The sequence below is a fragment of the Mus pahari genome, chromosome 8 (assembly GCF_900095145.1).
Source record: "Mus pahari chromosome 8, PAHARI_EIJ_v1.1, whole genome shotgun sequence".
Classification (NCBI taxonomy): Eukaryota; Metazoa; Chordata; class Mammalia; order Rodentia; family Muridae; genus Mus; species Mus pahari.
In genome coordinates this window covers 36,466,032-36,486,021 of record NC_034597.1, presented here as the reverse complement: position 1 = coordinate 36,486,021, position 19,990 = coordinate 36,466,032, and the positions used below count along the sequence as shown (strand labels likewise).

Here is a 19,990-nt window from a genome sequence, read left to right as displayed (position 1 = left end):
GAGCTCGAGTCTCTAGCTGCATATGTAGCAGAAGATGGCCTAATTGGCCATCATTGGGAAGAGAGGCCCCTTGGTCTTATAAACTTTATATGACCCAGCACAGGGGAAGGCCAGGGCCAAGTAGTGGGAGTGGGTGGGTAGGGGGGGTGCAGCGCATATAGGGAACTTTCAGGATAGCATTTGAAATGTAAATAAAGAAAATAATTAATTAATTAATTAATTAAATTTGCATTTAGAAATAAAGTTGCTAGCACTCAGTGAAAAGTCTAATATTATATTTTCTTATTTCAAACAGCTAGTTAAAGGCCTTCAGCAAGAGCTGAATCGATTATATTCCCTTTTCTGTTCCCGGAATCCAGACTTTGAAGAGAAAGGGGGTAAAGTCTCAATAGTGTCCCATTCCTTGGGGTGTGTAATCACTTATGACATCATGATGGGCTGGAATCCAGTTGGACTTTATGAGCAGCTGCTGCAGAAGGAGGAAGAGCTGCCTGACGAGCGATGGATGAGCTATGAAGAGCGGCATCTTCTCGACGAGCTCTATATAACAAAACGACGGTAACAACCTTAGCCTTCAAAGGAGTCGGCAGTGTCTGTAGGGAATGTCTGTAGGGAATGTTTGTTCATTTTTGTAAGAGGAAGCCTTAGGTCTGCAGGGATGGCTCCGTGGCTAAGAGTCTTTCAGAGGACCAGAGTTTAGTTCCCAGGACCTACATCAGCCTGCTCACAACTCCCTGTAACTCCAGCTCTGGGAAATCCAGTGCCCTCTTCTGTTCCCACATGTGCACACAGAAAAACATGTAGTTAAAAGTGGAAGTAAAAAACTCTTTGCTACATTATTTTAATTAATACTCGCATTCTTGTCTTTTTTTTTTTCATTTGCTTACTGACACAAATCTACAATGAAAAACACAGATTTTGATAGTTTAGCACTGTATAAAAACAGTTAAGTTAGCTGACGAACTTTTTCTCAAAAAGTGTTGACTTTGTTTTACTTTTAGAATAGTTGTCTCAAGATTTGACCTGTGAGATGCCATAAACGTAAATATTATGATAGCAAAATGAGTTTTAGTCTTGGAAGAAAATGGCATTTTACCAGAGGCAGATAGATTTCTGAATTTGAAACCAGCCTGGTTTACAGAGTGAGTTCCAGGACATTCAGGACCACACAGAAAAACCTGCACAAATAAATAAATAAATAGATAGATAGATAGATGCCGCACAGAGAAAAGCCTGCATAAATAAGTAAATGGAAGAAAGAAAGAGAAAATTAAGTTTGACAATGCTCAGAGCAACATTTTAGATGTGTAAACCTGGTGAGACATGTCCCGGACCTGAATTTGATTGCCAGCACCTGTGCCAGATAGCTCACAGTCAGGTTACTCCAGCCACAGAAGACCCAACACCCTTTTCCAGCCTTTTCAGGCAGTGCATTCACATTTACACACACACACACACACACACACACACACACACACATACACACACACACACACAATTAAAAATAAAACCTAAAAAGCACATTTCAAAATAAAAAACAGGCGTAGTCATGGCCCTTGTTAGATAGAGTTAGGTAGCTCAGAGTCAGCCTGAGCTACACGAGACTGTCTTCATTAAGGAAATACATGAGCAAGTAAATGAGCAAGTCTATCAAAAAGTGAGCTGTAGCTTTCTTGAGAAAGAAGCAAATGTGTTACATGCGAGCAAAACTGAACAGACTGAGATGACTAACAGTCTTTGGTAGAGAAGCACTAAGCTGAGGCCTCTCCTGTAGTGGACAGACAATGGTGGCCTTAGAAGTTAAAGTAGGTGGGAGCAAAGCCACGAGAAGACCTATGAAGTTCCTACTAAACCTAGAAAAGGGGAAGACTCTCTAAAAAGAGAACAGAAGAGGATAAAGTATGGGTTTTAGAGATACATAGACTAGGTAGGTAGGTAGGTAGGTAAATTGATAGATTATGTGCATGGGGGTAGTGTGAAGGCCATCATTTGACTCATAAAGTAGTAAACCTCTAATACAGCACTGTGGTATTTGTAGTGAAACTATAAATGTGTGTGTGTGATCTCATACTGCCTGCTAGGCTGCGGGAAATAGAAGATCGGCTCCATGGATTGAAGGCGCCATCCATATCACAAACGCCTGCCTTAAAATTTAAGGTAAGAGAGATCAGCTTCTCCTTGTCTTGGTACTTCTTGAATGTTTGATACGGGTCATGAAACAACTGAGTCATGAGGGGTTATCGAGCATATATGTGTGCTAGCACATTTTGAAAGAACAGCATGGACAAGATGGTTTTCCAGCACCAGGATGTAATAGTGTGCCAGTTCCCTTCAGCCATGTGCAGAGTATCGGTGCACCAGAGGGTGGCCTTCCTTTTGCCTTGACGGCTTTAAAACACTTGTTCCTCATCTCAGTTTACATTTGGCCAAGTCAAAGAAAAGAGAAAATAAAAGTAAGGAGAGGAAAAGTTGAGGCAGATGTGTGGCATGATTGCTGGATAGAAATGACAAAACTCTGGGTCAGCAACACAAATGACAAGTGGACAGGAGCCTTTTCAGGGTAGACAGTTGGGCATTTCCCAAGACAAGGGTCACGGGCTCAGTTTGGCTGCAATTTTCAAGACTTGTCAACAGGCTGAGAGGAGAGGAAGTGTCATCTGCTTGCCAGGGTCAGAGTGAAACTGGTTAGTAGACTGGTTAAGACAGTGCTCTAGTGAAGGATCACGTGGGAGGGTGTCAGTGCTGACCACACTCAGGAAGGAGACGTTTTTACCTGCATCATAAATACAAGATGGCATGAGCCTCTGACACTTGGTCTCTGCTGCCCGTGTGCCACACTGCCTGCTCTTGCTGTGTCTCTTCTATGGGACCTTAATGCAGGTTAAAACATGGATGATAGAGGGCAAACTGCAGTGACCCTCTGGCTTACAGTTCTTCTTTAACTGTTACTTATTTTTGTGAACATCGGGGACTGTATGTAAGCCAATATGTGCCTAGTTCTTGCAGAGGCCATAGCTGGTACCAGATCCCTGTAACTGGAGTCGCGTGCAGTTTTGAGCTGTCTAGGGGTGCTGGAAACTGAACTGGGGTCCTCTGTAAAAGAGTAGGTGCTCTTAACCACTAAACCATCTCTGGCTCCCACACTCACACACACACACTGTTTTTCTTTTAACTTAAACATTTAAAAAGCACATTGTTGAGCTGTGCTCATAACTCAGTGGCAAGTACTTGGCCAGCATGCATAAGATCCAATGCCTAGGACTACACAGGAGATGAAGTGGTAAATTTGAAACATGCATTTAAAGAATATGATCTCAGAATTATACTAATCTACAATTTGAGTTCCTCCTCTGCCAACACTATCATATATAATTAATGTATCTAGTAGTTAGATAGAACATATCTGGTACCACATGATTAGAACCTGTGCACTATAGCTGTTTCTTCTGATACAAGTCATACATAGCTTAGTAAAGACACCTCATTGTTCATAGGAAAGCCGAAGTCTAGATTAAAGAGTATCCAAGAACCCAGTGAGTCATACTTGGGACTTAACGGTCAGAAGAGGGCAGGAATATCTCCATGTGGATAGCCATCAGACAGTGACTTGAGAATGCTGGTGTCCGAATCGTCTCAGTTGACTGTTGAGAGCAGTGACAAGTGTCAGTGTGTGATGGGCACAGTTACATGTTGATCTGCCTGTGATTTTGTCCTGTCCAGTTAGTGATAATAGCCAAGCCATGGAATGGTTCTAAATTCATCTGTTTACTCATCTCCGAGTAAATACAGAGCTAAACTAAACACCTGAAGTTCCTTTTTGTTTTCAAAAGTCTTGGATGGAGGTTGGTGAGATGGCTCAGCGGGGAAAGAGGCTTGATTTGCAAGCATGGTGACCTGACTTCAGTCCTGCAACCCACATTAAGGTAGAAGGAGAGAATCAACTTTATGAAATCATCCTCTGACTTCCACATGTGTACATGGTACACACATCCCCCCCCACATACAGATCACACATGTACACAATCAAAATGATTTTTAAATCTTGTAATTATTTAGCAGTCATAAGTAAAGCGGTCTTTAGCGTCCTATAAGAGAACAGTACTGACCCTGTGCGTTTGTCACACTGCAGTCATCATAAGCAGTTCCATATGGAAGGAGCGACTAGCCAATCTGGAGGGCTGGTGTGAGTGTGTGCATGTGTGTGAGTGTGTGCATGTGTCTGTGTCCATGAGTGTGTATGTACCTGCACTTGAGTATGCAGGTGTTTGCCCAACATTCATAACAGATCAGAGCACAAAGCCAGATGTCTTCCTCTATTGCCTGCCTTATTGCCTTTAGATAGATTCTCTCATGCTGTTTTGACTAGGTGACTGGCTTGTAGAGTTTCAGAATCCTGCTTCCCCACAACCCTGGGGCTACAGGCATGCATAATCACACCCAGAGTTTGCTTTTTTACATGAATTCGGAAGATTCAAATTTAGGTCCTTCTGCTTAAAGTGCTCTTACCCACTGAGCCAATCCCTGCCCCTTGCCCTTGTTTTTATCTTTAGAGGCAGACAGAATCTTGCCACATAGCCCAGGCTAATCTTGAAATTACTGTGTAGCCCAGGCAGGCTTCAAATACCCAGTCCTGCGAATGTTGGGATTATAGACACCTGTGTGGCTTGATTTTCTGTTTCTTCCAGCCCTTCCCTTCTCACTTTATAGACGAGCTGGATTGTATCATCTGTGTCCCTGGTATTTGCAGTGCTTTTTGTTGGGCTGGACACAGCTTGATGGTAGCATATGCAAGGGCTCCAGGTTCAGGAACATGAAGGCACCATTTCAGAATATTCAAAATAAATATTCATTCATGTTTCTTCATTTAGAAGACATTCTGTGGTCTCTTTGGAAAAAGTTACAGGTATATAAAGTTGGAGGTCAAGACAGTCCCAATATAGTTAGGGTGACGTGATGGGAATTAAAATGAGAATCTAACCTGCAAGATGCCTTTTTATTCTGGTCCTTTCTTTCACTCTCCCTTCTGCTGACTAAATGTAGAACTGTCCATGTTCTGAGCCCACCCAGGCACATTCACAGTCTTGGCTTCACAGCCATGTCAGTGATGAATGGGGGCGAGGATGTAGCTGTGGGTGGGGAAAGATACAGTTCTGTACCCCTGCTCTGACTGACTGTTCGGCCACATACTACAGAGATCTCAAATTTATGAACAGAAATGAGATTTAGCTACAGCTTCCTCTGTTGGGATCTACAGTCCTGCAGACTCGAGTTCTCACCCATGTCCATCAGGAATGCTTCCATCCTCGAATCTTCCTGTTATCAGTGGCGCTACTCTGCCCTACTTTGCATTTTCTCTCACCTCGTTTAAGAGAATTGATTTTTTTTTTTCTCAAAATCAGTAGTATCCCAATTTTTAGTTACATCCACACACTACTACCAGGTTAAGCCTCCCAAATATGGGTTAGGTCCTGTTCTTCACTACCTAAAAAATAAAGACTATCTTCTTTAAACAGTCAGAGATCTGAGTGTTATCATTCCAAGTAGGTTTTCTCCCACAGCCAGTTTTTCAGTCTTACCTATTTTCTCAAGCATCATCCAGCGCCTCTCTCTGCTTTACTATGTGAGTGTCAGTCTTGACTGCCGTTCTCCCAGCTTCAGCTGTGGAAATCCTTACTGCACCTCAGAGTTGGAAGCAACTTACTTAAATATACTTCGAGGTGATGTTATTGCTTATATTTTATTTTATGACATGTTATCCTCAGATTCCCTTGAAGTGTAAATTTAGCATGGCTCTTTTCATTTTAGGTTGAAAATTTCTTCTGTATGGGGTCTCCGCTAGCAGTTTTCTTGGCATTACGCGGCATCCGACCAGGAAATACTGGAAGTCAAGACCACATTTTACCTAGAGAGATCTGTAACCGCTTACTAAATATTTTCCATCCTACGGACCCAGTGGTGAGTTTCAGCATTAGCATAGCTGCTCTGTGAAAACCTTGCCAGGGACTGTGAATTAACAAGGGAATTCATTATCTGGCTCATTGGGAAAGGTTTTATTTTAATATTTGTTCATTCAGAGTTCATGAAATAAAATGTTAAGAGAGGATCTTCTATTGTACTGGTAACATCTTATCAGGGACTGGAGAAATGACCCAGTTGTTAAGAGCACCTGCTGTTCTTGCATAGGACCTGGGTTTGGTCCCCAACATCCATATCAGATGACTCTGTAAACTTGAGTGGAGGTCCTCTTCTGATCTTCATAGGCACTGCATGCACATGGTACACATACATATAAACCAACCTCTTATATAAAAAATACATTATAACAATAATATCCCTGGACAACTCTACAGAAGACAAACATCTACTTTACAGACTTTAAGCAATTTTAGTTTTTGTTTTTCTTTGTGGTTTTTCAAGACAGGGTTTCTCTGTATAGCCCTGGCTGTCCTGGAACTCACTCTGTAGACCAGGCTGGCCTCGAACTCAGAAATCCGCCTGCCTCTGCCTCCCAAGCACTGGGATTAAAGGTGTGAGCAATTTTAGTTTGGATGGCCTAGGAACAGGTAAGTTTTACTTACTTTAGAGGCTGGCAAGAGAAGGTGGGGAAGGTGCTTGCACCACACCTGTCAACTTGAGATTACTCCCCAGAACCCACATGATGAAAGAAGAAAAGCAACTCCCAAAAGTTGACCCTTGTCATCTACGTGTTATGGTACACAAACACAAAAATAAATAAATAAGTCAATATATTTAAAATGTCCTGCTTTAAGTAATGTTTTTCAAAAACATGCTATAAAATTGAGATGAATCTGGCAGATTCTCTTAAACCAAAAACAAGAAAGGAGGTAAAGTCATGTATTTAGTTGAGTAAAAGTGTAAAGTACTCAAGTTTTTTCAATTTTCTACTATATTTGTGTTTAAATGTTTTTAAATGTAAACACTTGGAGATCTTAATCCCAGTGTAAATAGTGAGAGCTGAGAGGAGGCTTATAGATAAGACCCAGGCTAGAGTATGGCTCAGTGGTGAAGCGCTTGCCTAGCTTGCATGGGGAGCCTGGTTCCATTCTCCACCACACAGAATGAAGATGTTTGTTTACATCGTTAGGGAGAGTGGTTAGCACACACACACACACACACACACACACACACACACACACACAGAGTGAAACCATTTTAAATATCTGAAGTTAGCTTTTCTTTTACAAAGTTGCATGTGTGTAAGCTTACAGCCGCCTCGTGTAAGAGAAGCTGCGGAGCTGAAAGCACCAGGATGATGGCCCTACATATGTTAGAGGCTCAGACGCAGACGGCAGGCATGGCAGTCGCTTCAGAGACTAGCATGGCTGTATGTTTTACTCCACGCATGGATTCTGTCTTCTTTGTGCATCTCACATTTAGCTTTTCTGTGTTTGGCGCTGGAATTTGAACCCAGTTTCGCATGTCCTGAGTGTGCATCCTGCCAGTCTGCTGCTTTTTTCTAATGCTCTCTTAATGTTTGTGCAGACCTGCACTAGCCAGGGTTTACAGACCTGCTCTCTTCTTCCTGCAAGAGAGTGCCGAGATCTTTGTGACATAACAAATGGCAGTGAGTTGGTGACAGCAGTGAGAATCTGCACTACAGATTCTCAGGAAACACCACAACTAATGAGTGACTTGCTGGACAGCAACCTTTTGTTGGCTTTCAAATTAGGCTCTTATTGGAGTCACGTGTTTGAAATCAAGTATAATAGAAGATTGGCCTTCTTTACTACGGTCTGGTCTGTGAATTAATGTCATGTTTCTTTGCGTTTTTAAAAATCTAGGCCTACAGATTAGAGCCGTTGATTCTGAAACACTACAGCAACATATCTCCAGTCCAGATCCACTGGTACAACACTTCAAACCCTCTACCTTACGAGCATATGAAGCCAAACTTCCTCAACCCAGCAAAAGAACCTACCTCAGCTTCAGACAGTGAGAACATAACAGCCATTCCAAGCCCTGTGACCTCCCCCGTCTTATCTCGGCGCCACTATGGAGAATCTATAACTAACATTGGCAAAGCAAGCATATTGGGTAATTCTCTCATTTCTTACCTATGAATGTAAGTTCTTTATATGTAAGTATTAAATTGGTTGGAAATGCGCTGTTAGAAACCTTCCACCTGTCCATCTCCTGAATTAGCTTCTTTGCTGACGGAAGCAGATGCTCTGACATCCTCTCATTAGACTGAAGAAAGGACAGGCACTCTGCTGCTCCTTATATAACCTTGGCTCTGTGACTTGCTGAGGGAGCCTTAAAAATGCTATTGTTTTTATTGCTCTTGTGCATTCTGGGGGCATCAAGGACTCTGATGTCCTCTCGGAGTGAAGTTGTTTAGTCCTTTTGCTTCCTAAGGCAAGAGGGATATTTCATCTCTCCTCAAGAAATTTCCTGTGCCAGCCTAGAAATTGGGTATTTCAGTTGCATAGCACTTGAATGTGTCCTGTTTCTGACTGAGTGTCCTTCATGTAAGCGCCACAAGATGGCACTCTAAGTAGGCCTTAGCTATCAAACTTACTTGCTATTTGACATCATGCGCAAAGGTTACTAATGGCATTTTATAGCATAAATCTAGTAAGACATATTCCTATTAATAGTAGGTAGATACCCCATATCAACAGTATGGGTCTCTTGTTAGAAGTTTTAATCTTGCCATAAACCTCTGTAACAATGAATATTTGAATAAAATAACATCTTGGTTGCTTTGGTTATATATTCCTGTATCTGTATTCCTAGACTTTATACTTTCCTTCTTTTAAACATCGTTCTTATTTAGAAACCTACAATAGAAATTGGAATAGTTTTAGGTCTCCACCCTGGGAAAGAATGAGTAGGGCTGAGTCCCTCAGCCAGTCGGCTGTAATTGCGGGTGCTGCTCCCCAGGGTGCTGTGAGCTGAGTCAGCAGAGTGACTGCCCTGTTCTGTGACATGCAGGGGCTGCTAGCATTGGAAAGGGCCTTGGAGGAATGTTGTTCTCAAGATTTGGACGTTCTTCAACATCACAGCCGTCTGAGCTATCTAAAGACTCACTGGAAGATGATAAGAAGCCTTCAGCTTCACCCTCTACCACCACCGTGGCAACACAGACCCTGCCGCACAGTGGCTCCGGCTTCCTCGACTCTGCATGTCAGTCCTACAGTTCTATCTTTGAGCTTTTGTGCCTTTATCTCTGTAGCTTCTGACAGGTGGGCGGGGAGGGCTGGTCCCACTCAAGTCTGAAGTAGTTTAAAGAAAAGGTAATGTGAATTTTAAGAATATTTTCTAGGCAAATGTAGTTTTAGTGTCTGCATTGACAAGTTGCTAGATGATAACCAGGACTCTGGCACAAGAGTCTAAATTATCAAGCACAAGACAAGTCTCTGGGGTAGGCGACCCTAGCTTTTACAAAGTACGTTTTTACTAATACGGTTACCAAGGTTTAAGTTTCAGGTCACTCTAGATGTGGCCTCTGTCCGACACACTGCTCTGTCCTGCAGCTAACCACACACTCCTATGCAGCTTTCTGAGCCCTCCGAGGCTGAGGCATTCTCTTGGGCCCCACTGTGTGTCTTCTGTCCCTGCCCTGTTACCAGTAGACAGTAGGGAGATCTGTGAGTAGGTACATGAAGCGTTAAGGCGGATCTTTTGTTTTCCAGTAGACTGAAGACTTTTTCATCTGACATAACTATAAAGCACTGGTCTATCGGTGAACAGATAATAGCACTGACACTTTGTGTCTTCCCATCGATGATAAGGAGAGACAAACTCAGAAGTAGCCACTTCCTTTCTGAAGCTAGCAAGAGGGGATGAACTTCTCCAGCCCTTTTAACAGATTCCACCACAGTTACTGGGAGCACTGTGTTCTTACTGTGTCTGCCATCCTGAATTCTGAAGCGACCATCAACCAGAACAGGTCTAGGTGGCATCCAAGAGGCTGCCCCACTCCTCCACACACAGTCCACTCCAGGGCGACTAAGCAGCAGGACTTGGTGTTCTTATGTGGGTCACCAGCATCTGTCAGTCCTTCCCAGTGCTACAGAATGTGTTTGCAAGTCATTAAGGCCATATCTAAATAATTCTTTTTAGATGTTGATGTTTGTGTAAACCTCATTTTTCTTCTGAGTTCTTACACTGTTTTTTACTTCTTTTAGTTAGAAACATGATTGTAAATGTATAAACTTTAGTGTCATGCAGAAATCAAAATAGTTAACTTCTGAAAACAATTATTTTGGAGGAATTTTGTAAGGTGACACTAAGAAGTTACAGTTCTTCATGGTCTTGTCAGTGCATGGAAGTGATGATGGTGAATGGGAGGGTGCACACTGGGGACAGACGCTCCCAGGAACAGTTGAGACCCCCAGAACACATATAGAGTCTGAGCAAAGAAAACCCAGGTCAGTTCTGTATGCTGCTACAAAGTAAAGAACCCCTCCCTCCCTCCCTCCCTTCCTCCCTAAGCAGTGGGAGCTCAACTGAACAGAAATCACCACACATGTCCCCTCAGACCCAGACCCTAGTGTGTGCCATGCATCCAGCCTCCGGTCCTGCTGGGCTACATCCCAGCCATGATGTGTCATGCTTGCATGTAAATGCTTTACCAGTCTTTGTGTTACATTTCACAGGTAGTCCCGACAACATCTGAGATAACTATGAGTCTGTTTCATAGAGTCAGCTCTACACAGATAGACTGTTAGAGTCAGACCCTGACAGTGCGAGTCTGTCTTCAGTCACTCGGGGTCTGGATTCCTGATTCTTAGGCTTGCCTCAGTAGAGTTTCCTTCTGTGTAATCCTGACTTTTATGCCATAATTGCTGACTTGCAATCCTGAAACTCTCTCTTCCTTAAATCTTTGTGGACTCTGGCTGTTGTGATGAGGTTCCTGGGCCTCCTTCCTCCTCCCCCTCCTCACACTGATTGCCTCAGCTCTTCTGGATAGCCTTCCTTCTGACGACACTGTCTTTGAGTCTCATTGTCTGAGTGTAAGGAGGACGCAGACTGAATCCATGATCAATCCTGTTTTCTCTTTGAAGAGTAAGTCCTGTCAGGTGTCCTTTATTTTCATCGACTTGACACATCTTACATAGCTATCCTTAATTTCTTCTGAAAAGACAAGGCTTATCTTAAAGCATTTTATGGTTTCATTTCTTGTGTTCCTGCCAGATTTTTTTTTTTTAATTTGGTTTTGGGGGAGGGTTGGTTGGTTGTTTTTTGTTTGGTTTGGTTTTTGCCCTCTAGGTTACAACATGAATTAGCACTAAGTTTGAGGAGTATCTGAGCTATTAACAGATTCTGACATTACACTTGAGATTGAACTGTGTTCATATTTTCCATGAAGGAGCTCTTGACAGAGCCTAGAGGTGCGCTCCTCTCATGGGCTAGGCTTAATCAGCCTGTTTGGAATGTGGCTCTTAACGATTGGCCACTGCAGCACTGAAGGCCATTTGTAACTATCAGCCTTGCCTTTACAGCATATTGTTTGTTTTTCTTCACAGATTTCAGACTTCAAGAATCGTTCTTTTATCTCCCACAACTTCTTTTTCCGGAAAATGTAATGCAGAGTAAAGATGATAGCCTCGGTATGGTATATGTCAGGAGTGGCACTCAGCCCCTGAAATGCTCTCCTTAGAGGTCCACTCAGTGAGAAATGGGATCAGCTCTCTGTGAGCTGCTTCGGTGCTACCACTGCAGACTATGTGTGTGTTCTTGTCTTCGATGGTGGAGTTCATGCCCACTTCTGATGCTAAAAAATGCAGATGCCTAGAAAAGAGGGACTTGAGAGGAGAGGACATCAGGCCTGCGTCTGTCGTCTGTACTGTGCTCAGGCTTCAGGCTCACCATTCTTTCTGTGTCTGTACTTAGCCATGCAGGTCCCTGCCACAGAGAACCTCGTCACCCCGCATCACCCGTACTGGTGATGTCTAACATCAGCACCTGAACTGGGGTCTTCCCTAGCTGACAGCTCATTCCACACAATGCACAATGTCCTTCACAGGCAGGGTATTTTTAAATGTAGTGATACTGGTGCAAAGGTGTGCCCCGTCTTCCTTTCCAGCAGCTCCTGAATCTATCACCAAGGACTCATCTTAACAATTCAAAGTTACTTTTCCTACTAACTTCTTATTTCTTCTATATTTTCTCTTTCGTGTTTTTCTTATTAATAGTGAATTCTATCTTTGATGTTAAAAAATGTGTTCAGGGTTTTCTTTGTACTTTTACCCACCTTTAAATATTTGTGCATCTTTTTCAGTTATCAAAAAAGATTACTTTATATAGTTCCTAAACAGTGGTTGAGGATAACAAGCTGGCTCCTTTTTTGCCTCCAGAGCAAGAGTTTATAGTAACCAATCTCAGTGAATTCCCCTCAAGAAATTATCTTATATAAGGATCTCTCCAACTGGTAATCATATAGACAAACATTTCCACTAGAATAACTTGTATTAAGCTAGAGTAATAGCTTAGTCAGTAAAATGTTTATAAGAGAGCCTGCGTTCAAACCTCAAAGCCTACGTTTTTAAAAGCTGGGCACTGCAGTACACACCTGTGATGTCATTGGGGTGGGCAAGTGGAACTGAATCCCTGGGCCACTCTGGCCAGCTGGCCTAGCCAGTTAGAGACACTGTCTAACCAACCAAGGGACAGCCCTGATAGACTGCCTCCCAGAGCTGTGGTGCAGCCTGAGCGTATGCGTGCATCTGTGTTAAGGCACAGCTGCTCAGGAGCGAAAGGCTTTTTGTTTTGTGTTTTAACAGATTTTACATTTAGGTATCTGAAGCATAGAAAAAGAAAGAAAGGTGGTTTTATTTTCTTCTTCCCCCATGATCCCAGAGGGCTACAGAGGCTAGGAGAGTCCATCCCCCTCTTCAGTCCCAGCAAGTCTGGGTGTGATAATGCCGGGACAACTGGTGCACGTCCATCAGAGCCTGCTTTGACCATGAGTATGTTGTACAGCAGTACACAGTGGTGCTGCCGTGTAAACCTCTCCCGTGGAGATCCTGTGAAGAGAGGACAGGGGACACAAGCCCAATCCACTCACCGCTGACCTACCTTCCTTCTTTCCTTCCTTCCTTCCTTCCTTCCAAGCCAGCAAGACATGAGGCGTCTGCACTGAGGGCCCAGAGGACGTTGGCTGGGGAAAGCTGGCTACCCTAGCACAGGTGGAGCCAGTCTAGTTAGCAGCCAGTGTCCCTGGAGGTGACAGGCATGACAAGAGCACAGAATAGAGTAGATAGCTCCATGATGACAGCAGTCATTTAGGACAAATAGCTTTTTAACAACAAATTTCAGGACCTTAAAGTCAAAGTGGAGCCAAATAATTGCTGTAACAAGAAAGTGTGCCTTTGACTTTAGAACAGTTTGAGCTGGAGAGTTCCGGACTAGAGCAGTAGACACTGCAGGCAGCGTTGGAAAGTGAATCCTCACGTCATGTACCTGCCTCTTCTCTTTCCTGTACCCTTCTTCATCTTGACTCTACTTCATCATCTTTGAGACTTCAGTTTTCTCATTTATGTAGCCTGATCTTTGTGGGTGACTGTGCCCACAGATCTCACGTGAAGGCCCATGGTGTACAAAAATAAGGGGTTAGGGCATTCTACCTAAATGCACATGGATTTCAGCAATGTCTGACTTACTATGGATTATTTTAATTAAATAAAAACTTGAGAGTTAAAAGAACTTTGTGAGCCTTTAAGCACTGGGAAGGCAGAGGCAGGGGGATTCCTGAGTTTGAGGCCAGCCTAGTCTACAAAGTGAGTTCTAGGACANCCAGGGCTATACAGAGAAACCTTGTCTCAAAAAACAAAAAACAAAAAAAACAAACAAACAAACAAAAAACCTTTGTGAAAGGCACTATGTCAGTGTTCTATCCAAGTGTTGCATAGCCTTGGCATTCTGCCTCTTCTGTGTGCCTTCCCTAAGCAGATACATAGATACCTTCACAAACCGGAAAGGCAGAGCCCAGAGGTAACTACTCTGTGTTTATATTTCACACTCTCAGATGCTACTACTACAAAGCAAGCCCTGTGTAAAATTAGCATTAATGCATTTATTTAAAATTATTTTCTAGAGTAGTACTATTATGTATAACTGCCACTTTCTACTTTAGACATCTTTGACTGACAGTGATCAAACAGATATTAATCAGTGTCTAGTAGTGACATGAGATAGATCTTGTGGAATATTGTATGGCTCATGGACAGTTTTAAAAGAGACCCTGAGTAGCATAATGCCATTTTTAAAAGATTATGTACTGTATTTGTTTGTGCAAGTAAACTCCATATGTATGAGCCAGAGGACAACCTTGCAGAGTTGGTTCTCTCGTTCAATCTTTATATGGATTCCAGGAATCAAAGTTAGGTCGCTAGGCCTCTGCCATCCCACCTGGCCCTCTGACCGTCATTTTCCAAGAGTGTTGATTTTGATGGTCTGTTACATTTACCCATTGAGATTTGACGAGAGCCTCGAGCTGTTCATTTTCTCTCCAGTATTGCAAGGACTTTTTGTAGGTTTTGGAAAGGCTTTATTGGATTCACAGGATTGTTAAGGGCAGCAAATTGTAGGTAAAGCCCTTTCCCCCACAGTTCTTCCCTCAGGAAGAACTTTTCCAGCTACACAGTGAATTCTTTTGAGTACTTCAATGTCCCGGGCACAGGCTAGTGCCTACTTAATAAATGCAGACTTGGGGGGGGGGGTATCTTTAAAGGATTCAGCCTTATGGGGAGAAGAATGGTGTTGGGCTGCAAAGTAATAATATTAATACTACTAATAATAGTAATGACAATAATAATAAAATTTGGTTGTTGTGGAACATATATATCCTCATGTATTCTGTAGGGCCTCCCTAACTGAGGAGACATCTACCTACTTCACCAGGAATGTAGGAAATTCTTCAAGGAAGGCAAATAAGAAATAGACTTAAATTGAGCCTCCTTAGCTGGGCGTGGTGGCGCACGCCTTTAATCCCAGCACTCGGGAGGCAGAGGCAGGCGGATTTCTGAGTTCGAGGCCAGTCTGGTCTACAAAGTGAGTTCCAGGACAACCAGGGCTATACAGAGAAACCCTGTCTCGAAAAACAAAAAAAAAAAAATTGAGCCTCCTTTTATTAAACTCCATAAATATGCCAAGACAGCAAGCAAATTTATTTGATTTTCTTTCTTTATTCTTTTCTGACATGCGCTAAGGGACAGACTGCAGAGTAGATCCCTGGCTGCTTTGACTTTCCTACTGCCCCAAAGACTTAGAGTGATGAATGTGGCAGCTTAAGTCACTTCCCTTGGCTAGACTCTTCACCGCGGTCTCCGGCCTGCATCAACATAAGGTAACCGTCACTTACCTCTTGTCTTTGCAGTGGAACTGGAACACAGGCTCGACTTTGAACTCCGAGAAGGCCTTGTGGAGAGCCGCTATTGGTCAGCCGTCACGTCGCACACTGCCTATTGGTCATCCTTGGATGTCGCTCTTTTTCTTTTAACATTCATGTACAAACACGAGCATGATAACGAGGCAAAGCCCAGCCTAGACTCACTCTGAACTCTTGAAGGACATGAATGCCCAAAACTTTTCTGTTAAAAAATGTGTCAAGATACAGAGATTTCAAGGTTCCAGTTTTGTTAAGGGCAAGAAATATTTTAATTTAAAAGCACTTTATTTTATTTTTAAAAGAGAAAAAAACCACATGTTCAGTTCTAAAGGAGTATTTATGTTTGTCGTTTTGATTCTGTCTGGCAGAGCCCTGCAGAGAATCACCAGAATAGAAGTGTGGTGGGCTTAGGAGAACTGCATGAAGGTAGCCGTCACAGTCCAGGTCTCCAGAGGAGCCTAATGTAGCGTATTAACCAGAAGGCATCACAGCACTAACATGCCCTCAGTCCTGTATGCTCTGCACAGACTACAAGGTGGCATCATGGTTTCTTGATTCTGTGAAGGCTTCCGTGTCCGCAGTTCCTTTGAAAGAAGAGTATAACAAATTTTAAATGTTCTAAATTTAACTTGTTTTGAAAAACTAATGCTAAAAAGCAATATTTGAACTACTGCACTTATAATCTATAATCTCTTACTTATTTCAGCGTATGAAACATTTTTAATGTTTCTTTTAAGCCACACTTACTTTGTATCATGTTGAGGCACCTTTTTCTCAAAACTCCATCTTTGTAAATGAGTAGATGATCCTGTGACGTACTTTCAGGGGTTTTTTTTGTTTTTGTTTTTTTGTTTTGTTTTGTTTTGTTTTCATTAAAAACATGGTTTCACACAGCACTAGTTCAATTACTTTTTTAAATTTTTTTTAATTATGTCACATATACTTCAGTGAAAGTTAAATATTTTCAGCACAAGGACTCCACATTTGTATGTATTGCATTAGCTGTATTAGAAAATTAAGAAACAGCTTTGGGCTGGGCGTGGTGGCACGTGCCTTTAATCCCAGCACTCGGGAGGCAGAAGCAGGCGGATTTCTGAGTTCGAGGCCAGCCTGGTTTACAAAGTGAGTTCCAGGAGAGCCAGGGCTACACAGAGAAACCCTGTCTCGAAAAAAAAAGAAAAAAAGAAAGAAAGAAACAGCTTTGGGCTAGAGAATATGATAACTTGAAATATATAACCATCTGTGTGCCAAACAGCTAACACGTGTGTGGGAGCAGGATGCCGCTAGCATTTACTGTGTACAGTGCTAACCAGAGTGTGGTGACTCGGACACAGGAAGTGGATGGACGCTGAGGCATTGGGGGAGGGGTCTGGGCTGTAGATATTTTCCACCATGCTTTTTATCTGTGATGTGCGTCCAGTAATCCATGTATACGCTTCCTGAGGTAAGTGAGCACGTAACCATGTGTTACCTACCATGTCACATGTTCATATACTGAGGCTCCAGTTTCTCAAGTGCCTTGCATTAGATCACACAGCAAATGGAGTGTGGCTTAAAGTCAGACCATAGTCTTTCCTGTGCTGTTTATGGTGTCACTCACCAGTGACCTTGAGAAGCCTGTAGATGTTAGTAGGTTAGAAGATGGCCATGAAGCCCAGTGTTACCCAACAGATACAGGAGAGATTCTTACACTCAGAAGAGGAGTTACCATCAAGGGGACAGTAGCCAATCCTGCCGTAGCCAACACTCGCATCTGGTGGCTCTCCCTAGGTTCACTCAAGGTGCTGTCTGTCTTGTGTGTGAGGAACTTGGTAGCTTCTGGCAGTCTGTCAGCTGGGAGCAGAGCTGGTCAGTCCACGTGTCCCTTGCTCTTTTCTCTGTAGGGTGGCAGAGCCTGTGACTTTTTTGTGGGTGTTACTCCTTGTCTTCGCTGTTGCCTGCCCCTCAGCTGTCATTGAATTTGTGCAATAGACAGCACTTCTTTCTAGGGCTTAAGAATTCCAAGGCTGTGTGGCTCACTAAAAACCTTTGTTCTACAGGCTGAATCTTAGCTGTGCTCGCATCATCTTTGAGTTTAGAGGTTCCTGTCAACTCTGGTCAGATTCATAGCCTGTTTATTAGCAGGTCTCATCTAATGCTCAGGAAAAAAGCCCGTGTCGTATGGCTGTCATTAAAGGTAATTGAGAATATGTGGTTGAATATCAACTAAAAGAAGTTTGCCCTGCAAGCAAAGGAGTGTGTCCACTTTCTTTTCTTCACACCGCAAATAGTCGGATTTCAGTGCTTGAGTTTTTGTCAGCTCTTGGGAAAAGCAGTGTTCAAACCACTCTGTCAATGAGAAGCAGATGTTCTGCACCTCTGGACAGCTGCCTTCAGTTCATGCTCTCATCAGTACCGGTGGCAGTTTTGGTCATAGAGCTCTTGTCTCCCCATCTCTGCATGTAATCATGGGATGTGCTTGTATACACTAAAGTAATATACAGAGTATGTGTAATTTTGATGATTTTAGAAGCTAAGTCAGTTACCAAGTAACAGTTGGCAATTCTATTCCCAGCAAGTACTAAATCGACCCCCAGAAGTCCTGATTTTGATACTATTAAATGTCTGTTCCCTCCCTGTGTCCATGCTGAGTCTCTTGAGTACCTGATCTCACAAGCTTGAACCCAGTTAGGTTGCATGAAGGGACTATTTGGAATAACATTGGCCTTTCTGAGACCTTTTACTCCTAACTTTTTCAGCAGCGATTGTACTTTTTGGTACACTTTTCTCATAATCCGATATGACTGTATTATAGGACATAATTACAAAATAATACTGGCTTTCTAAGTCTTGAGAACCTTAGTCTTTATACCAGAAAGTTAGCTTTTGTGCTTACTTCAAGTATCTCAGACCCAGAAACTCGCATCGGTCTCTTTCTCTGTGCTGTGTTCTCCCTTGCCTGTAAAGCATTTACCACCATTAGCGAACGGGGCATGGTGCTATGCACCTGTAATCCCAGCACATGGGAAGCCGAGGTGGAAGGGTTGCTAAGAGCTTGAGGTTAGCCCTGGGCGTAAGGCTGCTTTAAGCCGTAGAGGTGGAACTCCCAGCCCTTGGGAGGTTAGAGGCAGGACGAAGCAGATTCAGTTGTCCTCTGCTACATAGTTTGAGGCAAGCCTATGTGGTAGTGTGCTACACTTACATGAGTAGGCAGCTAGGAAAGAAATCATGGGACACACATGAGCATACACACGGGTGGCTCAGTGGTTAAAGACAGCCAAGCCCAATGGCCTGAGTTCAGTCCCCTGTCCCCTACACACTGCCATAGTATACACCTGCCCTCACAAGAACAAAGCACACTTAAGGTGAGTGCAGTGTCAGCAACTGCGACAGTATCCTTCTAGCAGTGGCCCCTGAACCCTTTGAAGTGGAGTCAGACCAAACCGGTTTTATTAGCAGACCTGTCAAAGATGAGTAGTTGACCCTCCTCGTCGGTTACTATTTCCTTGGATTCTAATGAATAAGGCATCTAAGATTTTGAGAAAGTGACCGAAAGTCTTTAAAATGTTTTTGAATCTTATAATAGTTACAGAAACAGGCCAAGATCTATGAGGAGTCAGTGGCCAAGGCAGAGCTGAACAGATAAATGTACCAATAGTGTCTAGAAAAAAAGAAACTACCAAACCAAGTGTGGAGCGCTGTGGTCTGTTTATTCTCCTTTTGCACCCCTACCCTGCTGCTACCCAGGCCCCAGGCTCCTGCCAAGAGCTGGTTGCTCAGGCTGAATCTGAACCATGAAGCTCAAGTCCCTCCTTACCCCTGTGGTGCTGGGGCCTGCTAAATGCTCACAGACCTGAGGGAAATTTAGCCCTGCAGTGGTAGTGACCTGAGATGTGCACTCTCTCGGTCTTCAGTGAATATTTCCAAAGAACCCTCAAATTGTGTAGATTCTGTATTTTTTTTAGATTTATTTTATATTTACAAGTATTATTACCTGCATGTCCAAAATCACATGTATGCCCGGTGCCAACAGATCAGAAGAGGGGGCTGGTGTCCCTGGAACTGGAGTTACAGGTGGTGTGAGCCACCATGTAAGAGCACCCAGTGCTTTTGCCATTTCTCCAGCCCTAAAACTATATAGTGTTATAGTCCTCTGGTCCAACTCTGTTTTAGTTTCACTTAGCAGTAAAGGTCATGAAAATAGAGGCTCCAGGCTTAGCAGGAGACTGACTTCACAGTGACTGGGGACATAGTGGGGTCTCCAAGGGAAGACTGATCAAGTTTTAAAGCCAGAGCAGTAGTTTTTCCCAAGCACAGTCTGCAGATATTAATATGTCATGCCAGAAAATAAGTGAGACATGGCAAATTTAGATGTTCCTTCAAGGCAAGCATAATGGTACAGGCCTTTCACCCCAGCACTAGGGAGGCAGGGACAGATACAATTTTGTGAGTTCAAGCCAATCTGGTGTACAGAGAGTTCCCAGCCAAGTCTGCACACTGAGACCTCGTCTCAAAAAAAAAAAAAAAAGAAAAGAAAAGAAAAAGAAAAAAGCTTTGCAGGGGGATGTAGGCAGTCTACTGTATTCAGTGCCTTTCACATCAGCCGGTGCTGTTGGGAGGGTGCAAACTTAGCTAAGAAGGCAAGCTTCTATTAGG

General features: G+C 43.1%; 1 protein-coding gene across 7 annotated transcripts in view; it reads left to right on the top strand.

Annotated features, from left to right (window-relative positions):
* The window catches only part of Ddhd1 (DDHD domain containing 1), a 67,094-nt gene extending 50,641 nt beyond the window's left edge, over positions 1-16,453 (top strand). For 3 of the 7 annotated variants that reach the window (XM_021203027.2, XM_021203026.2, XM_029541520.1), the window contains 6 exons: positions 296-558; positions 2,082-2,157; positions 5,806-5,955; positions 7,803-8,055; positions 8,956-9,147; positions 15,344-16,453. In XM_021203027.2, the coding sequence (XP_021058686.1) occupies positions 296-558; positions 2,082-2,157; positions 5,806-5,955; positions 7,803-8,055; positions 8,956-9,147; positions 15,344-15,525 (1,116 nt within the window). In that variant the 3' untranslated portion in view covers positions 15,526-16,453. Of the gene's footprint in view, positions 1-295; positions 559-2,081; positions 2,158-5,805; positions 5,956-7,802; positions 8,056-8,955; positions 9,148-11,492; positions 11,577-15,343 lie in introns of all 7 variants that reach the window. The other 4 variants (XM_021203025.2, XM_029541521.1, XM_021203024.2 and 1 more) reach the window with 2 other exon arrangements.
* Positions 16,454-19,990: the final 3,537 nt, after the last annotated feature.